The 27,824-nt window shown below is 32.1% G+C and overlaps 1 protein-coding gene and 1 long non-coding RNA gene across 2 annotated transcripts; both read right to left on the reverse strand.

Annotated features, from left to right (window-relative positions):
• Positions 1–377: 377 nt before the first annotated feature.
• On the reverse strand, positions 378–4,163 carry LOC143080758 (uncharacterized). Its single transcript, XR_012979793.1, has 2 exons — positions 3,496–4,163; positions 378–534 (listed from the first exon to the last, which is right to left on the reverse strand). It is a non-coding gene; the product is annotated as an uncharacterized LOC143080758 (long non-coding RNA).
• An 8,499-nt stretch (positions 4,164–12,662) lies between these two features.
• LOC143080759 (3-ketodihydrosphingosine reductase-like) lies at positions 12,663–27,765 on the reverse strand. The gene is made up of 10 exons (XM_076256776.1): positions 27,609–27,765; positions 24,026–24,115; positions 23,403–23,459; positions 22,908–22,973; positions 21,874–21,969; positions 20,613–20,804; positions 20,091–20,174; positions 19,178–19,261; positions 18,500–18,601; positions 12,663–17,684 (listed from the first exon to the last, which is right to left on the reverse strand). The coding sequence occupies exons 1-10, from the start codon at positions 27,714–27,716 to the stop codon at positions 17,568–17,570; spliced, it is 996 nt and encodes a 331-aa protein (XP_076112891.1). The 5' UTR covers positions 27,717–27,765; the 3' UTR covers positions 12,663–17,567.
• Positions 27,766–27,824: the final 59 nt, after the last annotated feature.

The following is a 27,824-nucleotide window of genomic DNA, read 5'->3' on the forward strand; positions in this document are numbered from 1 at the left end:
GATTTTTACGGGAACCTGTGTGATATCTAGTAATGGCGGACAAATAGCGATAAGGTGTATTATAATATACTTTGTAACATTATATCTCATTTAAAAATGTCGAATATGCACGATAGCGTAAATACAAGTTCCATATACTAGTATATAGTATAGAACAAATTAACATAAAACGAGTCAATATAAAAGTTGTGATAAATCATGGTGACACTTTCGGTTCATTACTAAAAATAAGGTTGTTGAATAAAAACAAAACATTATTTCCAAACATACGAAATGCAGTCCGGTTATAAATTGTGCAGGTTCTTTTTTCTTTTTATTAAAGAAGCATTTATAAAGCCTCAATGAAGTTTTTAAAGGTAAAATTACGAAAGCAAAAATAATATTCAATTATAAATTCAAAATTTGAACAACAAGTAATTAGCATTATCAACAGTATGGAAAAGGCTATAAAATAATGTACAAATAAATCAGTTTATAATCTTCTCTACACAAGCTCCTCTTCTCGCCATGTGGATATCAATCTTGCTGTCCTTTCTGAAATTAAAATTGTGGAATGTAATGAATACTAACGATAAATTCTAATTATGACGTGATCATATTTTTTTAAATGCAGAGAAATAGTTATGTTCAATTGTGCACGAAATTGTGTTACAATAAAACTAAAGAAAATTGAATACACTGTCATATTCTCTCTTTTCTCTCGATAAACTAATTTTTAGTTGTCTTTTATTTGTTTGCGTCAGTATAGATGATATATAAACAAGACTTAGTTTTATTGCAACAGATCCTCTTTGGACAGCTCTCTCCGACATTCTAACCCGTTACCTTCAAAATCAGACCAAGTAAGGTGTTTGATTTATGAGTTTGAATGTCCCTCTGGTATCTTTCGCCCCTCTCTTACAATATCTGAGGCAACATTTAATTTTTACAAAACGTTATTAAATGTGAAATAAATGTGATTCCATTGTTTCGTGAGGTATGTTTGTCTTTACACCCATGAGTGTAGGGAGTACTTCATATATTTGATATACGATTGTATCGTCACTGAATCAGACTTATCATTGTATCGTCATTGAATCAGACTTATCATCGGATCGTCATTGAATCAGATTTATCATCGGATCGTCATTGAATCAGACTTATCATCGGATCGTCATTGAATCAGACTTATCATCGGATCGTCATTGAATCAGACTTATCATCGGATTTGTACTTGCATGATCAGCATGAACGGTGCAACATGTGGTGCATGAACAGCTTACTCCACTGGAGTACATGAGTTCATTCTCATCTATTGAAAGAGGGTTGTGTTGCACAGTCTCAGTGGCGTAGCTTGCCCTCTGATACTACCGAGGCAGGGGGTCTGGGGGCGGGGGCCCAAAAGCTATACAGGTTTTACCATTTGAAAAACGAAAAAATCCCATTAAAGTTATAGTAGTTTTCACTTTATTCAACATAATAATGCTAATATGTTCAAACACTTATAGCTACATGTATTTACAATATGGCAAGCTCCGATGTTACTTTTTTCTTTTCTCTTTGTTTGTAAGAGATATTGAATAATACTAGTGTTTTAAAATACCATATATGTAATCATGTGTGCTTTAGATTTATTTATGAAAGTTAAATTCTGTAATATGTTTTAAATTTTGATACTAAAAATCCTCTACAGGTGCAAAGCACCAATTCTTCTATTTCCACTAGCGTCGAACTTGTCCAATACAAGGTTTCGGTCATTTTTTTTTTTTATCGTTATGTATGTGCATTAAGGCCAGTCCGTTCAATCGATGATCGGTCATTGTTGTCCGGTTCCATAGTTTAAGTCTTCTAAGTGCAGAAAAAGACCTTTCGCACGGAACAGGACCTACTGGCATCATGAAGATATGATCACCTCACAAAATCTGTCAATTAATTTCCAAGCCGTCATACACTCTCTAATATCGGTGTCTGTACTACCTGACTGTGACATAAGATTTAACGTCATATCAGAAGGGAAACAGGACCATGTTTGGTGATTAGAAGACGCATGTACAGAATTTGCAATGCAGACATAAACAAACGAAACTAGAATTAATGACTCTTTAAAATATGTAAATCTTTAATGCTACTCATGCCAAACTATAAATTTAAAATAGCGAGAAAAAAAGTTAAATTGTGCAAGTCTGCATGTTGATTGATATCTATAAATTTGTATAATTTTTTTATTGGTATCCAATGAAACTCTGTGTAATTAAGGTTGAAGATAAAGGGGGAGGGTTAACACAACGATGTTTCAGTTGTATATGTTAGTACTACATACTGCCGGTTATATGAGGGTTTGAACATTCATTTATAATTCTTTTTGCCCATAATTTTATTTTCCTTTTATATTTTGGCACCATTCTAAATTTCTATTCTTTTAACTTTACATTCATTGCAAGTCTATTTACCTCATCCAGACCCTCATTTACAAGAAATTTCAATATTTTCGGACTAATAATAATTTTAATGTTTTACCTGAATGGGCAAGTGATTCGATCGGAGAACTTGAAGTCTCGTGAGTTGGATCTTCATCATGATAGCTTCAATTGTGTCGATTTCTTTGACTCGGACATATTTAGAATACTGAAAACCACCGCAAAGGGGATTTCCAATAAGGGGAGGGAGACTTGTCAATGAATTCACAAAGGATACCGTCTGTCCGTCTACGAATCAATACCGACACCAAAACGTCAGATAGTATTTATACAAGTCGGTTTATAAGCGTTTAGTTGCTAGTCTGCTGCTTCAGTTTGAAATGTGTAAACGAATTAGATTATAAAATTTTTTTATTTTTTTTTCACCGAGGCAGTTGCCTCGAACTGCCTCGGTTGCCTCAACGTAAGCTACGCCATTGAGTCTTTAGTTTTCTTTGAAGCGTTTTGGACTTTTTCGTGTTTTCGATTTTTACCTTAGCGTTGTCAGGTTGTTTTCGAGTGATACGTTTTGAATGTCCTGTCGGTATCTTCCAGCTTTTTATATCAGCTGAACAATCAGTTGTCAACCAAAGTGAGTCTTAAAGGAATTTTCCATTTAAAACAAACTTAACAACGATAATACAGGGATAATGAAAGTGAAAACATTGCCGGTCTGTGTACCAAATAAATAAACAAGGCCGTTAGTTTTCTTGTTTGAATTGTTTCACATTGTCATTTCGGGGCCTTTTTTTATAGCTGGCTATGCGTAATGGGCTTTGTTGAAGGCCGTACGGTGACCTATAGTTGTTAATTGCTGTGTCATTTTGGTTTATTTTGCCTTTTTAACTTTTTTGGAGTCGAGCGTCACTGATGAGTCTTTTGTGGACGAGGCGCGCGTCTGGCGTATATAAAAAAATTTAGTCCTGGTATCTATGATGAGTTTATTTGATCTCTTGTGGAGAATTGTCACATTGGCAATCATACCACATCTTCTTTTTTATATAACCCTATAGAATTTCAATTGAAAAAAAAAACTTTTTGTAGCTTTACAAAAACTTACTTGCACATTTCTTCCATCAACAAACATCTGTTTTGATAGGTTTTTCCATCATTACCGCAAATCTCTTTTTTATATTCTGGGCATTTTCTGCTCTCTCTTTTCTTGCAAAATGAACTTTCATGACTAAGGTGTTGTTTGTTTCCTCTAGCGAAAGGCTTTGGTCCATGTCCGGGTCTTCCTAGACCTCTGTGTATTTTCAAGTGATCTCCTTTATTCTCTTTTCGTTCGTGATCTTTCTTGTCCAATCCGTTCAGACCAAAAGGCTTCATATGTCCTCTCCGTTGATTCCTGTATTTCTGTATGAATTTGTGTAGACGTCTTCCTTCAAACCTTTTATGTGTATCCATATAATTTTTCATTGAATGGCGTCTAGAAAACCTGTCCGCCATGTGATTTCTTGGTGAGTTTCTTTTTTCGGATGATCTATTCTTCTTTTTTTGAATTTTATCACGGATATTTTTGTGTTTAAGGTTGACAAGATGTTCGGGGTGTCGTTTTTCTTCTTTCTTTTCATTATCAACATGATTTTTCTTTTGTTCTTCTTTCTTTGATTTAACTTGGTGCCATTTTGTATTGGGGTTACTGAACCTTTCCCACTTATTTGCGTACTCCTTAAACTTTCTCTGTACATGTCCAAGTGGTGAACGTGGACTGTGCTTACCATGAACACTTTCTTTTTCTTCAAGTGATACTATCTTTTTATTTGGACCAAAGCTCTTTCGTTTTGAATGATTTTTATGGTCTGGTTTTAGACACGTAACTGAAAAAGATAAGTATTTAATATTTACTGTAGAATTACTCAAATTTTAATAAGCCCGATATAAGGAAAAGTATGGAAGGGTATTCACATAACTTGATTAGACTGCTTTATTTAGCAATGTATCCATGTACGAAAAAAGTATATATATATCATATATATAACATCTCCATGCCTTATATATCATGTACTGTAGTACGCCGATAGATTAAAACTGACGAGGAAAGGTAACACATGGCCACCGAAAGCTTTATTATTGTGAAGCCCAGGTGGTCGTGTGGTCTAGCGGGACGGCTACAGTGCAGGCGATTTGGTGTCATGATATCTCAGTAGCATGGGTTCGAATCCCGGCGCGGGAAAAACAAAAATTTGCGAAAGCAAATTTACAGATCTAACATTGTTGGCTTGATGTTTAAGACGAATTGTATATACATAATGTATCACCATCATTGCTGGTGATCTGATGGATAAATCTGTTATAGAGTTGTCACTGACTCAGTTGTACTTATTTATATAATATATATATTGCAAACCTACTGTATTAGTTTTGCATATTTGATAAATAGCCTGCTGTTTAATCCATATCGTGCAACTTTGATGCGTACCCTTTATCACACCCCTCCTTTTTTTTTTTTGCTTAAGAAAAATTGTCCTCAAAATAGGTCAATTTTTTCAATTACGTCATTGTTTGGTATGTGACGTCACGAACGTCAAGTTTTCATATTTTTTGGCACACTAAATGCAACTATAAAAAATACAAAACACACAAATAAATACAATAATAAACAAAATGATTTTTAAACAACAGCACACAAATTGTAAGGTAACCCAGGTGCTTCGGATAAGTAATTGAGCAGTTCTTTTAAGGCCTTTGAAACAAGACAAAAGTAGAACTGAATTAAGGTAACCCAGTGCTATGGATCAGAAAACAGTTCATATAATATAATACTCTTCTGTTGAAATATATGATTAAGCGTATAATACATGGCAAAATCCGTATCACATGAAGTATCACCCTCGACCAATATCATCCCTCAGGCCTAAAGGCCCTTGGGCTGATATTGATGTCTCGGGATGATACGACATATGATACGGATTTTGCCATGTATTATTCTCTATATAAATATCATATCATAATATTAACAAGCTAACTTCAGTGCAATGTACTGATTGTACTAGCTAGTAAATATATAACAAAGATGTCAGACACAACTGGAAAACGGTAAAATTAACCACAACACTAACCACATGTCCAGAAGTTCAGACAACGGTAAAATTAACCACAACACTTATCATATGTCCAGTGTTTCAGACAACGGTAAAATTAACCACAACACTTATCCTATGTCCAGTGTGTCTGACAACGGTAAAATTAACCAACACATTTATCCTATGTCCAGTGTTTCTGACAACGGTAAAATTAACCACAACACTTATCTCATGTCCAGAAGTTCAGACAACGGTTAAATTAACCACAACACGTATCCCATGTCTTGACTTTCTGACAACGGTAAAATTAACCACAACACTTATCCCATGTCCAGAAGTTCATACAACGGTTAAATTAACCACAACACTTATCCAATGTCTAGACTTTCTGACAACGGTAAAATTAACCAAAAGACTTATCCTATGTCCAGTGTTTCAGACAACGGTCAAATTAACCACAACACTTATCCTATGTCCAGTGTTTCTGACAACGGTCGAATTAACCACAACACTTATCCTATGTCCAGTGTTTCAGACAACGGGAAAATAACCACAACACTTATCCTATGTCCAGTGTTTCTGACAACGGTAAAATTAACCACAAAAGTTATCCCCTGTCCAGAGTTTCTGACAACGTTAAAATCTGAGACTACTATATATTCTGAGTCTCAGGTAAAATTAACCACAAAAGTTATCCCCTGTCCAGAGTTTCTGACAACGGTAAAATTAACCACAACACTTATCTTATGTCTTAAGTTTCTTCATCATGTTTGGTTTTATTTATAAGAAATTCTGATTTAAAAAAAAATGCAAAACTCTGTATTTGTTGTTGTCGTAAACAGTTTGTTTTATGTGTTTTTTTTTTGAAAATATATGTAAATCAACCAAATTCATTTAATTCTATTGAACTGATAAATTGTTAAAAAAATTTCTGATCTTAACCACTTGTGTAATTTTTGAAGACGAATCAATACTCATGTAGGCTCTCCTGTGTAACTGATGCACTTGATAACATTAATCTGTATACTGTAAATTTATGATATTTGCCTTTGTCGTACTTTTGTAGAATTTTTTGTTTGCATATACATATTATGTAATATATCCTGTGTGTTGAACTATATCTTTAACAATTTAATTTGGTTTGTTGCGAAACAAAGATATATAAGGCAGGCATACCACTGTCCCAGGTTAGGGGGAGGGTTGGGATCCCGCTAACATGTTTAACCCCGCCACATTATTTAAGTATGTGCCTGTCCCAAGTCAGGTAATTCAGGGGTTGTCGTTTGTTTATGTCTTACATATTTGTTTTTCGTTCATTTTTTTACATAAATAAGGCCGTTAGTTTTCTCGTTTGAATTGTTTTGCATTGTCTTATATGGGGCCTTTTATAGCTGACTATGCTGTATGGGCTTTGTTCATTGTTGAAGGCCGTACGGAGACCTATAGTTGTTAATGTCTGTATCATTTTGGTCTTTTGTGGACAGTTGTCTCATTGGCAATCATACCACATCTTCTTTTTTATTTTGCCTGTTTAGATTATAGATTTGGTGAGACATCTAATGACAATTATTGCATGAAAATAAATAGACTGGTTGGATGTTTTTGCTTTCATTTCAGTGGCAAATATTTCATGCATTATCAATTCTAAGACACATTTACAATAAATATAACACATTTTTGTAGGTTTTGCAAAGAGGGTCAACCGCGAGTAAGGACGGAGATCACTTTCAACTACCATAGTAAAATAAGGTTTGTTGAATAAGGACACAAATTTCATCTTGCGGTTCAGGAAATTCACCGTTCTCTCGACTGGAAATACTCCCCCGAACATAAGTATATGTGCTCAATACCTTCTCATTTTATATTAGCAATTATCCTTGATATATACAAGGTTAACTAAAACTAATCTATGAACAGATCTTTACATCTACATATGTCAGTTCAGTTTATGACAGGCAGTGTAATTTGGCATGAAACTAATTAAAAAGTGGTATCTTATTTCAAAATTGGTATTAACGTGAATGGCCTTTTGATGATTTGATTTACGTCAAGGGCTGTTGACCGAAAATGTATTAAAATAATTTCAAAGAATTTAAATCAACCGTAACAAATAGTGTCTGGTGGGATTTTAAAGTAAACAAAAATATGTTACATTATCTTACGTCAAATCACATGTTTCCGTGAATTATGTTTAATTATGTAAAAATGGTCGGTTTAAATTCTTGTTCTTATTTTCATCAGATCATACTTTTTTCAAAACTCGTGAATTAAAACGTTCTCTCAGCTATATAGTATATATGACATATATTCCCTTATTATGTCATTCATTCCTAATATTCGTTTAGTCAATATAACTATGCTATGAAATGCTACTATTAATGGATTCAATCACCGACGTCCGTGCTTTTACTCTAAAATACATTTTATAGACTGATTGAATACATATGTTTCATTTTTTTTTAATCTTTTCATGTTCCTTTTATACTTATCTGCCTATGTAATAATTGACCAAATTTATCTTTATGTGGTAATCTTGAGGAGCACTCTTCCATCATACACCTTACCTAATCAGTTAGTATACAGAATGTTAAAACAAACAATAACAAAATGTGTTGTAAATCACCTTTTCTAACTTTGGACTTTGTTCTCAGATGCAGTAAATGAAAAGCGGACAATCCTTTACTTTAAGTAATATGAAGACAGCTCACCTGGATATCAACTATTTTAAAAGGGACACAAGCAACCAACCTTTTTGATTCATCAACACAGAAGCACAGAATTGTGTCATATAGACCTGCATAGGATTGACTAAAATTATGTTGTCGCAGTGGGTTTTTTTAACCTTTTTTATCAATTTTAGGGGTTCACGCATCTTACTTTTTCACATCTGTTCGTTTATAGATTTCTAGACCTAACTAAAGTACTATTGTCATAAATTTACATTTCTACCTACGCAGTACATTTGTCTTAGATTCTATATTTTAGTTCAGTAAATCTTGTAAAATTAGCTTACCTATGTCTAGAAGAATAATTAGTCCAACGAAGAGAATCAATTTCATCTTGATTATTTTTTTCGGGTAAATACTTCCACCTGTACACAAAAGTTAACCCGTCCTTTCTGCAAATATACAGGTACGACAGATATCTATCTTTAAACCCTCAGGCGATATAGGTGTGCAAGTCAATAAGAGGCATGACGAATTGAACACAATGTGAGCAATTTAAATTTAGACATTTGTCATATATACCCTACTTATAAGAACATCAAATCTAAACTGTTAAAAGTGGTTAGTCCTATCTTTGGCATATACCATTCACAAACTGATACCTCAAATTAGTTATATTAATCGCCCTTAATTTACAAATTTGAATAAGACTGATGTTTTTATTTTTTTTATTTGTAAAATTGCAGTTATATACGAAAACTAAAGCAATCTCAGTCTTAGAATGCTCGTAGATAGACTGTCGAACTGTGTATAATATGAAATTTTCATTCAGCAAAATTTGGCAAAAAATGTTATGATACAGTTCACAGCCAATTTAGCCCGATACAGCGCTCTATGTTGAAAGTACAAAATCCACTCGGACATTGGTTATAGAGAAATTAGAGAATGGAACAATCAAAAAGAGAAATTCTGCTCAGTAAAGCCTGGGAACAGTATATCTAACTTAATATATATGTTCCTGGTAAAGCTAATCCCAATCTTAAGCAGTGTTTTTTTCTTAACTAGTTTCTAATGTTTAATATCAAAATATGTATATATTTGTCTTGGCATGGTTTTCGATGGACAACACAGATAACAGTAATGTATTTTCCACATACTAAGGCCATCGGCATATATTACAAGATACCTGTATTGGTTTGGACATTTCTACTATTTGTATATCGGGTCGGTGGTGCTCGAAACCAAACTGTTAGAAAACCATAGGATCAAATCTAGTGAAAACTTTAATAGCAAAACAAAGGATTCTTCAATCAGCGCCGAAATCCATATACATCAGAAGGATACCTTCGAATTTAACCCCCATTTTTTTTTGACAACTGACATATAAAATACAGAGGTAAAGGACAGAGCAAAGAAAGTATATTAAATTTTTCAATTAAAGGCAAGATGTAGAATGATTTGAAACGCCAGAATAATTTTCTGATATTTTTAATATCTTGCAAATATGAGTACCGAGAAGGAATAAAATATGTATTTGTATCCTCTGGCAAAAAAATGACATTTCAATATGTATAAATAATATATTATATTTGCCCTCGTGATAAAAATTTGTCCATCTTCTAATTTAAATTCATCAATTATTGTACATAAGTAAAAGTAATTTGCCTGTCAGCAGTGTTAACAGTATGTTCAGTTCTAAATGTGGTCAGTGACGTGAATCGCTTTGATCTGTACAATTATTTATCAATATAATAGTCCAAAGGTTAGATTCAATGTCAACTCCTCGACTACATAAACGGCTTAACTGTTCCGAACCATCACGTTTTCAATTGGAATTAAAGCAAGTCAAATTGATACATTCCGGCATTTTAGTTTAAAATAATTTAATATTTCATAAAATGTGTGGTCTTTAACGGACTGTAGCTTATGTATATATAAATAATATTAATTCAGACCGTAGCTTTAGAATAAGAAACTATCAAATACATATCTCTATGTTGATGACACAGACGTAGAAATCACGCTTCTAACTCTAATAATATATTACTGCCATGCATACGCAATGAGACTATTCAAAAGAAAAAAAAGTGTAAAGTGTCCATCGAATCAAGATATAAAAAAAAACATGTAATAAATTTCTTCGCTGAGCTCAGCCTGATACGACCGCAGATGTTAAACCCTGCCAGTTGGGGCAAATTTGGACACAATATTTAAGCTTGATACTGTCTGAATTTGGATTGTGATAAAATTTTTGACATAGCATAGGTTTCTGACACAAAATAAATGTCAAAATCTTACAAATCTATTGCGCAATAAAGATTCTTCTTGAAAATTTAAAATTCCAAATTTGAAAAAAAATTGAACCCCTTAAAAAAAATAGAACCCCAAAAACTTTTGAATTCCCCCTTAGACCTATTACCCCAAAACTAATCCCAGCATTTTCTATGTATTATGGCACCTTGCAGTACAATTTCAGAGATATCCATACTCTTCAACACAAGTTATCGTCTCGAAACTGGAAAAATGCTTTTTTTTGGCCCCTAATTCCTGCATGAATTGGACAATTACCCGGAAACTCAGCCTTCCTTTTGTGATATGGAACCTTGTGGTACAATGTCGGAGAGATCCATAAACTAGCACACAAGTTATTGTCCAGAAACTACAAAAATGCTTGTTTTTGGCCCTTTGTTGGTCCTTAATTCCTAAACTATTGACACCATCAGCCCCAAATAAATCAATACCTTCTACTTGTGGTATTAAACATTGTAGTACAATTTCAGAGCAATTGAAATACTTATACACAAGTTATTAACCTGAAAGTAGAAAAATGCTTATTTTGGCCACTTTTGGGCCCCTTTATCCTAAACGGTCGGAACCATTACCCCCAAAATCAATCCCAACCTTCTTTCTGTGGTTATGAATCTTCTTTTTGACTTTCATAGAGATCCATTGACTTAAACTAAAGTTATTGTCCGGAAACCAAATGTGTCTTCGGACGACGAAAACGATGACGACATCATACCATTATACGATCGCAAAAAATAATTTTGCGGTCATATGAAAATTGTCTTCAACAGCAAATATACATATGCATATTATTTACGTGTAAAAAATTGCATTTTCCTTATCTTCTCTTTGTAAAACTAAGGAGATTTGGTATGATTGCCAATGAGGCAACTATATCCACCAAATATCTAATGCAACTTTCATCTTACCTTTTTACAACTTCGCCTGCTAATTCTCATAGTTTCTGAGAAAAGAACTGAACTTTGAAAAATTAATACATTTTTTTAAGATGAATCATAAAAATGAGGTCAAGAACAGACGAATCTTGTCAGACAGACATGTACAACTTACAATCATTTGATATACCATATGCAGTTGCCCTATTGCTGCTTATAGTATATGAGAAATAAAATTCACCAGAAAAAACATAACATTAACCAACGAATCATGAGGTCAAGATCAGAAGAACTTTGCCAGACAGAAATGGACACCTTACAATCATTCCATACATATAAATATAGTTGACCTATTTTTTATAATATCTGAAAAGTGGACCAAACTAGGGTAACTTAACATTGACCTATGAATCATGAAAATGAGGACAAGGGCAGATGCTCGACAGACATTTACACCTTACAATCATTCCATTTTACTAGGTATGAAGTAGTAATCAATCATTACCACTGCTTCATTTGCTGATTTGGCAATATGCTTTTAACAAATTAGGATATAAATAAGACACTAAAGTCACCACTGAAAAGTGTGTGCAGATAGTAATCAATATATCTATCATTCTGTGAATTTCGAAGGCTAGATAAAAGCTAAAAGTTGCCATTCATGAATTGATGTTTAACTTCCAATCATATTTTTTTCAGTTTAGCTTCAACCTACTTCTGTTGATTTATTTATATTCGTGGTCACAAATGTTTTAAGATTGATGGAAAATAGAGTTTCATTTTAATATGCTTGACTTCGTGGTTTTGACAAAGTTTGCATACAAGCCTCTGATAAATATTTGCTTTGTTTATCTGAACCAACAAAATCACGTAAATTGGACTGATAATAATGAATCTGAAGTAACTGAAATTGGTAATTTAATTTCTGCTAAATTGAATATCTGTTGTAATACTCTAATGATATTGAGTTAGTTGTGTATTTCAGAGTAAATCGTATTATCTTTCATCTGGAGATTCTATTGCCATGTTAATCCTTTATTGCTGATTTGGCAATATGCTTTTAACAAATTAGGATATAAATAAGACACTAAAGTTCCTACTCCCTCTGTTGACCTCAGATAGATTTGGCTTCAAATTTTTGTACTTTTTCTAGCCCATCGATTGTTCAGGTACTTAAAAATCCTTGGCTTATACATTTTGGGTTTGAGCATCTCTTTCTATCAAAACAAGGGGAGTTATTTTTTTCTTTGGGGGAGGGGGAGGGGGGTTAAATGATACCCCCTCTTTTGTGGTAGTTATCATGAAAAAGTCTGCACATAGCTAATGGCAAGTAAGTTAAAAAATAATAATAACTAAAAATTTAAGAGCAATTTATTAACAAATGTATAACAAAACCTCCACATTGTAAAAAAAGCCTTCACGATTTAAATGTTTTTTGAATTTTTCATTTTACATGATTTTTATAGCTACATGATATAATTGGTATAATTCTTCTCATCACACATATATAGTAAAGTTCTATGAAATATTTACCATAAAAAATAATATGGAGGTAACCTCCTATGAAGATCTAACTAATAAAATAACATGCTAAAAGTAGAGGCTCACCTGGCATTTTGGCATAAAATTGATGCAAAAGATTAAGTATAGTTTTGATGGTCTCTGGCAAAAAGGCAAAAAATGATAAAATTGTTTATCAAGGGCAATAACTCATATAAAGAGTTGACGGACGATTTCAGCCACGTTGACTTATTTGTCCTGATTGATGTTTTTTATGTTAATAGTTTTCTGCAAATAACACAAAAATGTTATGTGTAAAATTTGTATTTTCAGAGCAATTTAGCAAAAGTGTAGATTTTGTCCAACTGACCATTGTTGCCATTTACAATTCATCTAGGGCAATAACTCCCATACATAACTGACAAACAATCTCATCCATAATGGATGATGATGGAAGTTTTTAACGATCTAGAGTGGATATACAGACCTTGCACGGTCAGTCTCATCCAGGAAAACTTTTTCTAGCCCATCGATTGTTCAGGTACTTAAAAATCCTTGGCTTATACATTTTGGGTTTGAGCATCTCTTTCTATCAAAACAAGGGGAGTTATTTTTTTCTTTGGGGGAGGGGGAGGGGGGTTAAATGATACCCCCCTCTTTTGTGGTAGTTATCATGAAAAAGTCTGCACATAGCTAATGGCAAGTAAGTTAAAAAATAATAACTAAAAATTTAAGAGCAATTTATTAACAAATGTATAACAAAACCTCCACATTGTAAAAAAAGCCTTCACGATTTAAATGTTTTTTGAATTTTTCATTTTACATGATTTTTATAGCTACATGATATAATTGGTATAATTCTTCTCATCACACATATATAGTAAAGTTCTATGAAATATTTACCATAAAAAATAATATGGAGGTAACCTCCTATGAAGATCTAACTAATAAAATAACATGCTAAAAGTAGAGGCTCACCTGGCATTTTGGCATAAAATTGATGCAAAAGATTAAGTATAGTTTTGATGGTCTCTGGCAAAAAGGCAAAAAATGATAAAATTGTTTATCAAGGGCAATAACTCATATTGACTGACGATTTCAGCCACGTTGACTTATTTGTCCTGATTGATGTTTTTTATGTTAATAGTTTTCTGCAAATAACACAAAAATGTTATGTGTAAAATTTGTATTTTCAGAGCAATTTAGCAAAAGTGTAGATTTTGTCCAACTGACCATTGTTGCCATTTACAATTCATCTAGGGCAATAACTCCCATACATAACTGACAAACAATCTCATCCATAATGGATGATGATGGAAGTTTTTAACGATCTAGACTGGATATACAGACCTTGCACGGTCAGTCTCATCCAGGAAAACTTATTCATAGGTAGTTTTTGATGATAAATTTATGCTACTAACATTTTTTTCTATCTACTATTCTCTCCACAAAAGCACAAAAATGGATAACCATCTTTCAGGGGCAATAACTCCTATAGGTCAAATGAAAATATCAGCCATGTTCACCTTTATGTAGATATTGTAATGATAATTGTAGTTGTTAGCAGTTTCCACTAAAAACACAAATATGGATGAAATTTATCTTTCCAGGGCAGTAATTCCTACATGGAGTTATTTCTACCATGATGATATACACAGAACTTGTAGATTTCCTGTTCAATGTATCTATTATAGTTTCAATGATAATAGCCATATTTGCATTTAAAAGTTCTCATTTAAGGGCAATATCTCCTATCACAAGTGTCCTTGTATGGAAATGTTGATTGGCAAGTGGAATCATCAAATTCATTTGTTAAACAAAAGAATAATTTGGGTCAAGTTTGGTTCCAATAAGCACATAGTTTCAAAGGAAAAGTTTTTTGGAAACGTCAACAAAAGACCATGAACACCAAGTGAGTTAAAAATATACATTTTTTAGAATAGATATTTGCCTGAAAAAAACTAAGTTTAATATAAATTCTCAACTCAACAGTCTCTAAAGAAACTATCTGTCATTTTAAATATCATTTAAATAAAATACAAGAAAATATTATAAAAAAAACATTTGCTTGAATCCTTTGGTCATACTTTTACAGTGTTCAGGATATTGAAAAATACTTTATGAATATATATTGTAACAATTATGAAGCACTGTCATTTAAAAAATAGAAATCTTTGGTATATTTATTACTGACATTGTAAAAAATGTGACTATAACATCCTCCTTACTACCCCCAAATATTCGTAGCATTCCCAAAATATTGCTATTATCATTCTCTTGTACAAACAGACATGCATAGCATTGCCAAATATGGCTCTCTACCCTTTTACTATCAACTTCATATACAATTCTAAATATAAAATACTTAGTTCACTCCCTTTATACAACTAACTACACATTTAAAGCATGATTACTTATAATTCATTTATTTAAGATTCATAACACTAAATATCAAACAATAATATCACTGAGATAGAACAAAGTTATTCCTGTTATCAATATTGAAATATTAAAATATGTATAAAATATATAAAGTTCACCAACACATGTTAGAATGAATACTTGTAATAACACAATATGTTGTGATTATTATTTAACAAGGATATATATGTCCATACCCTGCTAAACACCCATCCCCAACCACACAATCAGTTTAATCAGGTTTCAAAGTAACTTGGCACATAATTTTAAATAAAGGCAACATTAGTATACCACTGTTTAAAAGCGATAAATCTATTCAGAGAAAACAAATCTGGGTAACAAACTAAAACCGAGGGAACACATCAACTATAAGAGGAAAACAACAAAACAACAGAAAAACTGAACTGTAAAAAATAATTTCTGAATTAACAGTATGACTTTCTTTACTTCCTTACATTTTCAAGTAAAGTAATGGACAACACAGATTTGTGTTTAAGGTATTCAAATATCAAATATAGGAGAGCCTTGGTGTAGTGGTCTGCGCATAAGACTACTAACACAAAGGTTCTGAAGGTGACAATAAATGGCTGACCCGTGTTAAAAGAGAGCCATATTTCTTGCACGTAAAACAAACCCTTGTAGATTTCTAAAAAAAGGGCAAGCTAATACCACTACAAGGCAGCACTCACACTTGCAAAGTGGAAAGGGATTAATATAAGTTGCAATAACATATTTCCTAATCAACTATAAATACATATGTTTAAACTAAATATCAGCTGTATCATAATGAAACATTACATGCAATGTAATTATTGAGTTAAAACAATCATTCACAAACTTTTAAGACCATCTTAAGTCAGTTCACTTGCTCACCTTAGACTTTAGTTTTGAAAGCATAAATAAGAAGTTCAATCAATATTTTAAAATAGATAAGTATATATACATATGTAACTTTTGGTGAAAACATCACAACACTTTTCCCTGAAATCCCTATACCTGGTTTTGCATAATTTACCAAACTTCTTCAACTAATATAAATTTAAAGAGATCAAAGAACATTATATAAAATATTCTTTATATGTACAATGTACATAAAACAAAACTTTGGTTGTATCAAGAAATCATAATAATTGACATTAAGATATGAGCTGCCTCAGATAGAAATCGTCCTTATGTAAATGATTATTAATACATCTGTTCAGCTAATTCCAGTTAAACACATCTTTACAAAAAGTCTGTTTTAACTTTGTTATTGTAAGAACCCTACAAAACAGACCATATCCAATTTCTGTTTCATATTTCAATGTTCCAAAATCCACCAAAGACATATAAACGTACTTTTTTAAGGTTGAGTTCTATATGACGCAGCTCATATATCATATATTCCTAACAGATATGTGTCAATAGTTTTATCCCTGATATTTTCACATTACAAAGGTTAATAAGCATAACATTTGTATTCTAACATTCTAACAGATACATGTACATTGCATGGACTTCAGGATCGGTCACTATCAATATTTTACTGTAATTAATTTATATAAAATCACATTTAATTTTCTTTTAATTATGGAGTCATTTCTTGACATATTGTTATAAATTTGGTACCAGAACCTATCGATTTGTCATAGGTTATATTGTCTATTTGGTTTAAATTATGGCTTTGTCTATTTGGTTTAAATTATGGCTAAAGATTTATTCAACCGTTTTATTATTTATCAAATAATTATTTTGAAGGATTTAGTGTTATGATTTTTGGAAATCATTGTCTCAATTTTATATATAAATATAAGGAGATGTGGTATAATTGCCAAAGATAAACATGAGATAAGATGAAGTAAATGTTAGAATTTTATGAAAACAACTGAACTACAGGCTCAAATTTATTTGGTGCAAGGTTTGTCATCAGCTGTTTTTGTATTCTTTTAGAGTAAATATCCTGTTAATTATTTATGATTTTATCTTAGTGGAAATTTATTGCAAATATTCTGATGTCAAATAAAACTTTCAGAAAAAGACATAACTTCATAATTTAATTTAAATCAAAAGGCTCTACATGGATAAACCCAATGGACAAAAAATTAAAAAAGACGATCAGTGAACATCTCTAAGTCATTAAAACAAATTTTTGAAATAAAATTTAAGAAACAAAAATTAAAAACGCAATTAAAATTGCTTTGATTGATTGGATTATTTGAACATTGTATATAAGTCAATGATAAAATCTCATTCTAAATGAAATATTATAAAATGGAACGATGAAGAATAGTCTCTCTCATAAGGAAGACAGTTGACAAAGACGTCAAACTTTTTGTTCTCTTTGCCTTCAAAGTAATATTACTCCATCTTTTCTTTCTGTTCTTTATCTCTTTTTGCTTTACATTTTCTGACAATACGAGTAAAATGACATAAGTAGAAAAAGGAAATCAGTCTAAACACACTCACTGTCAGTACCTACAAAGAAAAAGAATTGTTAGTAATATTTTACAACATAAATAATTGCAAACTTTTTTGTCTTAAGGTGGTACTCAACACCTTCACTAAAATTAATTTGGCTTGTTTAATTTTCATAAAATATTGACGAAGTATTCAATTTAACCCTTCGACAAAAATATAAATTTCAAAAACATTGAACCAACCGTTTTATCATAAAAATTACACTGGTTATATAGCAGTTTGAAAAACACTATTTTTGATCATTGAGAAGCTTAATATTGCATTCACAATGCAACGTAATTAAAAATTTTACCTGATTTTACAGAGTTATCTCTCAGTAGTGTTAGGTACCACCTTAAACTCATGTGAGTAAACAAGAGGCTCCTAGGAGCATGAATCTCTCACATATGGAAAATAAAAAACAAATTACTTCACATATCTCACTTTTCAATATTATTGTCAAAAATTCATCAAAGGGAAATAACTGATATGAAGTGTTAAAGGATGATTTTAATTATGTTTTATCTTGCCTTGCTACTCATTTTTAATGTTAGCAGTTTCAAAAACATTTCATCTATGCAGACTTATGTGTAGATCTTGTCTTGCTGTTTATCATAGCATATCACAGTTTCTAATAATAATAGGATAATAGCCAAAATACAAATAATGAATTTATTGTGCTGATTATTTTTGCAGTTTAAAGTTTCATTATGTCCAAAACTATGTTATTTTTCTATTGAAGGGCAATAAATCCTGTGGTTGACGTCGGTAATATTTGTTTTTTTAATAAATTGAATTGTTATAAATTAGGTCATTGGTTCTCTTGTTATTACCTGTTGTATAGCATCACACATTGAATGGACAGGTGACATTCCACAGGTAATGTTAGCTAACATCCAGCCATCTAAACCAATATAGCTACAAAATCTCCCATTCTGTGTACACAAAAAAAAAAAAGTACAAGTTTGTTGGATACCATCAACTAATCTTAATAAAAATATTGATAAAATATTTGATAATGTGATAACAACATAATGATTGATATCTTCAACATAAACTATTTTCTAAACAAAAAAGGCAAGTCAAAATAATAAGAATTAACGCATACAAACAAATATAATTTATAAAATATATTATATCCTGCATACATTATTCTAGTAAAGTTTGGTTTTCTTTAATGCAGTCATTTCAGAGGAGATTATGAAGACAGAAAAAGTAAAATGAAAACACTAACTTTAATTGGTATCAATAGCTAATATTAGCCCTATGAACTTGGTAAACGTAAAAACATATTTAATACATCTATCATTACAACAAAACCTCTCGAGGAAAAATTTATTTTGAAAAGTACCTGTTCATCTTCAATTCCTATATTTTTACTAGGAATACAGCCTACAAGTAAGTATTGTAAAATAAAAATGATTTATCAATAAAGTATGTAGTAATAATTTATTTTGACAAATGTTTTTAAAAATAACCAGAAAATTAATTTATTATTTGGGCCAACTTACCACAGAATCCTGAAGTATCTGTTTAGCCACAGCTTCAGGTTTAAATAAACCAGAAGTACCAGAAATCAGTTTTGTCTCTTCTGGCTGTAACAAAGATAAAACATATTATATCTCTACTAAACCTGCATTCACATACTGCTTATTGGTAAAACACTGTCTCTATCTTCTGCTGATTGGTAAAACACTGTCTCTATCTTCTGCTTATTGGTAAAACAATGTCTCTATCTTCTGCTTATTGGTAAAACACTGTCTCTATCTTCTGCTTATTGGTAAAACACTGTCTCTATCTTCTGCTTATTGGTAAAACACTGTCTCTATCTTCTGCTTATTGGTAAAACACTGTCTCTATCTTCTGCTTATTGGTAAAACACTGTCTCTATCTTCTGCTTATTGGTAAAACACTGTCTCTATCTTCTGCTTATTGGTAAAACACTGTCTCTATCTTCTGCTTATTGGTAAAACACTGTCTCTATCTTCTGCTTGTTGGTAAGACACTGTCTCTATCTTCTGCTTATTGGTAAAACACTGTCTCTATCTTCTGCTTATTGGTAAAACACTGTCTCTATCTTCTGCTTGTTGGTAAAACACTGTCTCTATCTTGTGTGCATTTAAACAGGTTCTGATCATTTTGATAAATTTGTATGCACCACATGCTGATAAGTGGGTAATATTTCATATAAACACTGCTTTATTCCCTACCAACCCACCAAGATGAACATAAAGATTTTTATGTGACATAATAAACCTATTGTAACTGTTTCCACTTTTCTTTTGAGCATTCATATATACTGATATAAAAAATAAAGAGAGTTGGTATGATTGCCAATCAGACAATGAGTCAGTGTCTGTAAGAAAGTGACCTTAAGTGGTTATCATGGTTATACTCCTAGATTTTTAACATGATGTTTTATACCTTATTTCGTTCCTCTTCTTCAAAACCTGGAGTTTCTGTATCAGGAGGATGGGCTACTGTTACATAGATATTATATGGTCGTACCTGGAATAAAAGATAAAATTTAAAACATGGCTTTGATTAGAAAAGTGCATCATATAAATTATTTATTTTTCAAGTTTTTAACATTTTTAATGAAAAAAGGGCTCTAACTATCTTTTCAATTTAAAAGTAAAAACAGTCCACCAATAAATACAGAAAATATCATTGAGATAATCAAAAAAAAATATCAGTATAGGAATGCCAATGAAGACAACTTAAGGGTTCTATTCTGTATATAGTGGGGTCATTTAATAGTGTCTAATTTTTCTGCATTTGGAAAAAAAAAGTAAGTTGTAAAAATGTATTCACACCAACTAAATAATAAAAATAAGATGTTGTATGATTACTAATGAGACAACTCTACACAAGAGACCAAATGACACAGAAATTAACAGCTATCTGTCACTGTATGGAGTCCATTAAACAGTATAACTTCCTCACCTCCATTTGTAAAGACTCAGCCAATCCTCTGAGAGCAAACTTTGATGCAGCATAGCCTGTATAACCAAACAAGCCAAGCTGACCAGCTTGTGAAGAGATGAAAACAATCCTTCCACCTCCTTGTTCTTTCATTTTACTAATCACTGCTTTAGTAGTTTGTACAGAACCAAAATAATTCAGGTTCATTAATTTCTATAATATAAATTTCAATCTATGAATGTGTAAAAATATAAAAATAGGAGATTTGGTATGGTTGCAAAGGAGACTTTTGAATTTTTATTAAGGTAGTTTTTGAATTTTTAATGCTTATATCGTATTACATGATAATTTTTTGGATTTTAAAACTTTGGTTTTGACAGAAGCTGATGTTTTTTTTGGTTTCGAGAGAACACGATGATTTTTTTTTAGTTTTGAGAGTACCTTATGATGTGTCTGTTCTGAGAGAACATGGTGATGTGTTTTGGTTTCGAGAATACATGATGATGTGGTAAGTGTTTGAGAGGACCGGTACTAGTCCTGATGATGTATTTTGTGTTTGAGAATGTCTGATAATGTGTGTTCTGGTTTAAAGAGTATGTGATGATGTGTTTTGGTTTAAAGAGTATGTGATGATGTGTTTTGGTTTTGAGAGTATCTGTTAACCTGTTTTGTTTTAAAGGGTACCAGATAATGTGTTTTGGTTTTGAAAGTACCTGGTGATATTTTTTGAAGAAAACATGTGAAGGCTGCACTGGAAACTGCAATGTTCAAATTTACTAAAATATTTGTTAACAATCTGCAGTAATAATTGTTACTCAAATTCATATACAAATACTTATTCATTTAAATAAGAATGATGAAAAGATTTATATATTTTCATGTAAACTTAAATCCGGCTTTTTTGCCGTATTTTAATGTTATTAGGGAAAACTTTGGGGAAAATAGTGTTCAATTTGTACGAAGAGTCTTTTCAAAATATGACATGTGTCTTTGCCATTAGAATATACGCACGTGGGAATTTGAGAGGGTTTATATCCAAGTGAATTAATATTCATAAGTCTCCAGTTTCACACATTTACTGTTAGCAAAACATTTGTTTTAATCTTATTGTTTTACTTGCTTACCTTATTCAGAATCATTGAACCTTGGTTTACAATATGATTTCTTGTTTAACTAAGAATAGAAAAAACCTTGGTTTACAATATGATTTCTTGTTTAACTAAGAATAGAACAAACCTTGGTTTACAATATGATTTCTTGTTTAAATAAGAATAGAACAAACCTTGAATTCATCTATTTTTAGATCTTCAAATGTTTTAGCAACACCAATCCCTGCACAGTTAATTAACATATTTACAGGTCCTTGTTTGTCTTCTGCCTGTAATTTATAAAACAGAACATTGGTTAATCACCTGTAGTCAGGTTTTTTTGTTTGTTTAATAACATCAAAACATAAAATATTACAAATTTATCTCAATTATATTATAAGGAGGAGGAGGTTGATTAGGAATTTCCTTCCATTTATATATTTTGTAAAATTTAAATCTCATAAGCTGATGACAGAAAAAGTTCTAAATTTCAATCATAACTACTGTAAATTCAGAAATTATTGGAATGTTTTTATTGTCGCGAAAATGAGACAAGATTATAATTGCAATAATTTAAACTCGCATTTTTGAAATCTTTTATATGAATAAAACAGGATTTTACTCAATATTGCAAAAATTAAAATCACATTTTCGTATAAAATTACCAAATCGCAAAAATAAATGCATGCAATAATTTCTAAATTTACAATAGTTCAATAATAAGGGTCAAAGTATCATCATTACATCTTGTCATTATCCTGGAAATGGGTTTCATATTCAGATGGAAAATAGGAAATTTACTCATCAAAGAACAAAATATATAAACAACAAAGTTACAGGGGCATAAAAGAGCAGTGGAGCCTACTTTCGTGTTCAATAACTTAAGTGTACAACCATTCACATCACCACAAATCATCACAATGGCATCAAATCATATTTTATTGAAGTTGTATTAACAATAAACAACATATTAAGCCAATTATCTCAAGAAGAAAAACATAAAAAGTTTGCTTAACTTGTCTCTCAATCCTTTGGCATATTCCAGCAAATAAAACATGTGTAAACTAATGTTCAAACTATATTAATAGCAATTAGAACCATTGACAGTGCAAAATCATATTTTCTCAAATCCCTGGTTAACATGTATGACATTGTCTTTCCGCCTAATAGGGTTAATAATATCACCAGTCTTTAAACAGGGAGTATATATAAACTATTTATCTGGTACCTTTTGTACTGCCTTCTGTACTTCTTCATAATCTCCAGCCACATCAACAGAAACAATACATACTGGCTGTAATAGACAGGAAGTAAAATTTTTGTTATTCATTTAAATGTTTATACACAATATTGGCTTTAAAGGATTCTGTATCTTTTATATCTGGTAATTCCTATGTCTATATGTACATGTATGTACAATATAGCATAATTCTTTCTTCTAGAACTTACTTGATTAAACATCAGGAATCAAAATACACAAAACAGATAAAGCTCAGACTAAATAAATAAAATAAGGAACACTTTGAAAAAAGAATCATAAAACTAAGTACTCGGCCTTATCATAAAGGGGCATGCAAATGTGTGCATGGGTTTTCACTTATCTTTTAGGTAGAAATGTGTGTTATGATAAAATGAATACTACACATACATTAATGTAATGTGGAAAAACACAATATCTTTTTATTTTAAGTTATACCCTCTACAAAAATAACATAGTATTTACCTTAAAATTATTCCCAGCAACTTTTTCCAAATCAACCTTTGCAGCTTCGAGTTTAGTCTGCAATTTAAATAAAGGTTAAGATATTAAATGACTTAAAAAAATGATTTGAAAGTAAAGCTTAACTGGCACTTCTTATTATCTTCTATAAATTGCCTATTTATAGAAATGACAGCTATTTTCCTAGAATAAAACTTGAGGTATAGGATATAGTTGCTTTTACTGTAGTTCCTTAGTCATGTTAGTGCGAGACATGTACAAATGTAAGTACATGTACTGTATTTGGAAGATGAACTAATGTGTGTCAATAACTGTGGGCCACTTTATTCACTTAACTTTTCTTATAAGTTTGTAAGTGTTAATTAATTATTCATATTCTTATGAATATGGTGCCTTTCAATGTTTCATTCTATCATTGTTGTTAAACAATCAATAATAAATAAATCTGCCTGCAAAAATTATAAATGCATCTCTTAGGCCACTTCAAATTTAAATTGGCCATAAATATTTGATAACATGTATGATGAACAAAATATCATCAGCCATGTTTATTAATTTTTTGCCACTGAAATTTGATCTTTTTAATACACAGATTCATTAAAATCTTTCTATATTTTTTCCCATACAATATTTCTGGCCATAATTGATACTACAGCTCCTCTCCTTATTGCTTCCTTGGCCATAGCCTTCCCTATGCCACTTGAGCCACCAGTTATCTGAAATGGAAATTAATACGATTTGAGATATACTAAACATCTCTCCCCTACATGCTCTATATCATCTAGTCCGGCTCAGAGAAAAAAAACAACATTTTGTCAATTAAGTTTGTGATATGTTGACTCAAGCATACTATGTACATGTGTATGTATGTACTGGTATATTCCTCCATTATTCTGACATATAAATGTACTATATATATGTACATGGAACATGTTTAAAATTGTGTTGTTTTCATGACTTTTGTATTGCCCGCGTCACACTGTCCCGATTTTTACGCCGATGGCAACACGATTATGGAAATTTTCAAAATCGGGACTGATCGTATCCAGATCGGGCTATTCGTAGTGCCATCTTTAACCATCGTAGAACCATCGGCCACTTTTTCTAGCCTTCAAGGACAACTTCGGCAAGGGTTCTAAATTTTTTAACATGTTAAAAAATCCCCGAAGGTGCATCCGATGTTGAGGGTTCGTATTGAGTTCGTATCACCATCCTCACCATCGTAATGTCACCTGGAATGCATCTTTGAACATCGTATTGCATTCGTGTTTCCATCGTTTCCATCGGGCAGTTTTGACATTACGATGTCTACACGAATGAATCACGAAGCTACCCGAAGGTCTTACGATGGCAACACGACTTCGTAAAGACCTTGTAATCCCGTCGTGTTGCCAATGAATAAAAGTACGAAGGCGACAAGATGGAACTACGACGGCAATAAATCCAGCTACAGTAAGTTAAGTTTTGCGCTAAAATACATTTAAAGTGCCATGCGCGATATGCACTGGTCAGTTTAATACGACAGTTAAGAAAGACGTTCACAAAACATGGAGCTCAAATCATATGATTCTATGAGGACAAGAAAGGCGACAGCGTTGTTTCTATTAATTCAAATGGAACAAGAGCAGCAGCTATTACAGGCTCAGGATTTACTTTTACAAGTAAAATATTACCTTTTGTCAATTTTTCATATCAAGTAACATAATGAAAATCATAAACGCGCCTCGTACACCAACACTGCAGGTACACGTATATAGGGAAACCAACTTTTTCTTCATTCTGATTTTTTATGTATCGTCTAGGTTGTTGTCACACGAATGTTTACTCCATAACCATTTTGCTTTCTATATGTCATATTTTGCCGTATTTGTTGCTTTCCCCACATCCTTCCTTTTGTCTATATTATTATGATATTCTCCTGGAAAGAGCTCTTTTTGAATAAAATGGATCAACGAACCCATTACCTTACCTTTAAGATAGATCAGTAAACATCGGCATAATTATGGGTGATTATTCAGACTAGTGCACACATTTTACAGTTCAAACAAGGCAATGACGAGCGTGGCATCCCCTCGTATGTAACATATTGGGGACAAATATGGACACTATATTTGTATATGACACATGCAGAAAATGGTAAATTGAATATGCATATTTGATACATAAACTATTTTTTTTAGAAATCAACCAAAACATTCAGTAACTGGAAATACCTTTAATATTGTCTTTAGAACCAGCAGGTAAAAAAATGAGCAACCAATTTCCTGTGTATTATACTATTTCAATGAAAAAAAACAAGTCCATCTGCAAGACCTTGACCTTTGGCCTTGAACGTAAAAAAATGTCAGATCATTTAACAAGGAGGAACAATATACCAAATGTGGTTAAAATCTATTGAAGCATATTGGTTTTAAAGTGTCCACAAGGGTGATATTGTCTTGTATTACAACTGCCACTGTGACCTTGACCTTTGAACTTTAAAGTTAATAGCGCTTAAGATATTCTTAACGAGTAACACCATACCAAGTTTTGAGCATTTTGGTTCTAGAGTGTCCATAACAATTTTATCTACACGCAACTTACATGTACAGTCAAACCTGTTTAAACCGGACCCTGAATAAACCGGTTTCCTGTCCATTTCGTCCGAAAGTGAAAGTCCCATTTTTTTCCCTTCAAAGTCTTTGTGAAAATACCCTTTGTAAACCGGACCCTGTGTATTCCGAATTCCGGTCTAATTATGCAGTCCCAATACTCTTAATTACATTAATTATGACCTGTCAAAACCGGTTTGTCTAATTAATTTCAAAATCGATATGCAATCAAAACATATTTATTTATATAATATGGCTTTTCAGGATAATCAATTAGTTAGGTGTTAAACTGTGAACTGATAATCGTACAGGAGTGAGCTGTATTATTTATTAAAACAGTATAAACGTTTCAATTAAACGAAAAGGCACATCGAATATATCTCGGATTGAACTTACGTTGTAACTTGATGAACAAATTTAAAAAATCGCAGAGTAAGAAATTTACATCGTGATTTCGAAATCCTGGGTTCCCTGTTGTGAACCCCTAAACACATGACCTTGATAATGAAAAATACCTGGATGGTAACAATCAATGGATATTGTACACTGTACGACGTTTCGGTGGTGACGTGAAATTACGTTTGATATTATTCTGGCTTTTTAATCGGCCATGGCATTCCAACGTTTCAAATAAACGATCATGGAAGAAAATCGAAATTCTCGTCTCACAATCTAAACAACGCGAGTATTATGATGCAAATGCAAACAATGAAAAACGAAGTGAAAGTATTTTAATTTATCAGATATAATTTACAATCTGACAGAGAGAACTTTTACATACAAAATATCGGACTTCACAAGTCATTAACTTCCGGTCAAAACGGAAACCTGAATAAACCGGCTCACTGTCCAAACCGGCCCTTTTTCATGGTCCCGTAGCCGGCCGGTTTATACAGGTTTTACTGTAGTAGGTGAGGGGATAATAAACTAAGTTTTATAAGAATTAGACAAAAAGATACATCGTATGGCCATCGCGCCATCCTCGTAATCCATCGTGTAGCCTTCGTAATCAATCGTGTAGCCTTCGTGATCCATCGTGTAGGCTTCGGCTGAGATATGAAGCTTAAACCCCGTCTTCGGTTAACCTTCGTATGTCCATCTTTTGCTATCGTATGTAATTTCGGCACCATCGTATAGACTTCGTTATTCATCGTACTTGCTTGGGTCACTTTTTGGTATTTTAACGAGATCGGAACCAACTTCGTACAAACTTGCAATTTTTCGCATTCGGGTGTCCATCGTATATAAAAATCGGGACAGTGTGACGCGGGCATATACATGTAGATTGTGTTATTCAGTCAATTTGAAACCTCACTAGTGCTTGTGCTGATGTTATTTATTAAATAAAACTTTGAATTTTAATTTGTATTTTGCAAAACTTTCTTTCAATACTATGTCTACAAATTTCACGTCCACATTATAAGCCAGACACAAAAATCACATCGCAGAAGGGGTTAAGCAATAAACTTTGTACAAATATTGAACTTTTATAGATCTTTATAGCTAGTTCGAGTTATGTAAGCCTAAACTGGAAATAAACAGAACCTGACTGAGTGAGAGGAAACAAATTTGACAATGGAACAAATTTGTTAACAAATTTAATATGCAAGTGACGCACCAAAACATGTTTTCCGTCTAGTTTTAAAACTTGTGGTGACACCAGCCATGAAATTACAAACTTAAAAATACCAATCAGACAAAGGAGAAGAAATAACTCCAAAAGCATTTTGATTTTTCCACTTTTTTGTTTCGGAAAATTCTGGCGGAAGTTTGTTGTTGACGTCTAAATTAGAACCTAAGGTTGGAAACGAACGAGAACGTATTCCGTACATTA

The sequence above is a fragment of the Mytilus galloprovincialis genome, chromosome 6 (genome assembly GCF_965363235.1).
Source record: "Mytilus galloprovincialis chromosome 6, xbMytGall1.hap1.1, whole genome shotgun sequence".
In the NCBI taxonomy this organism is placed as follows: domain Eukaryota; kingdom Metazoa; phylum Mollusca; class Bivalvia; order Mytilida; family Mytilidae; genus Mytilus; species Mytilus galloprovincialis.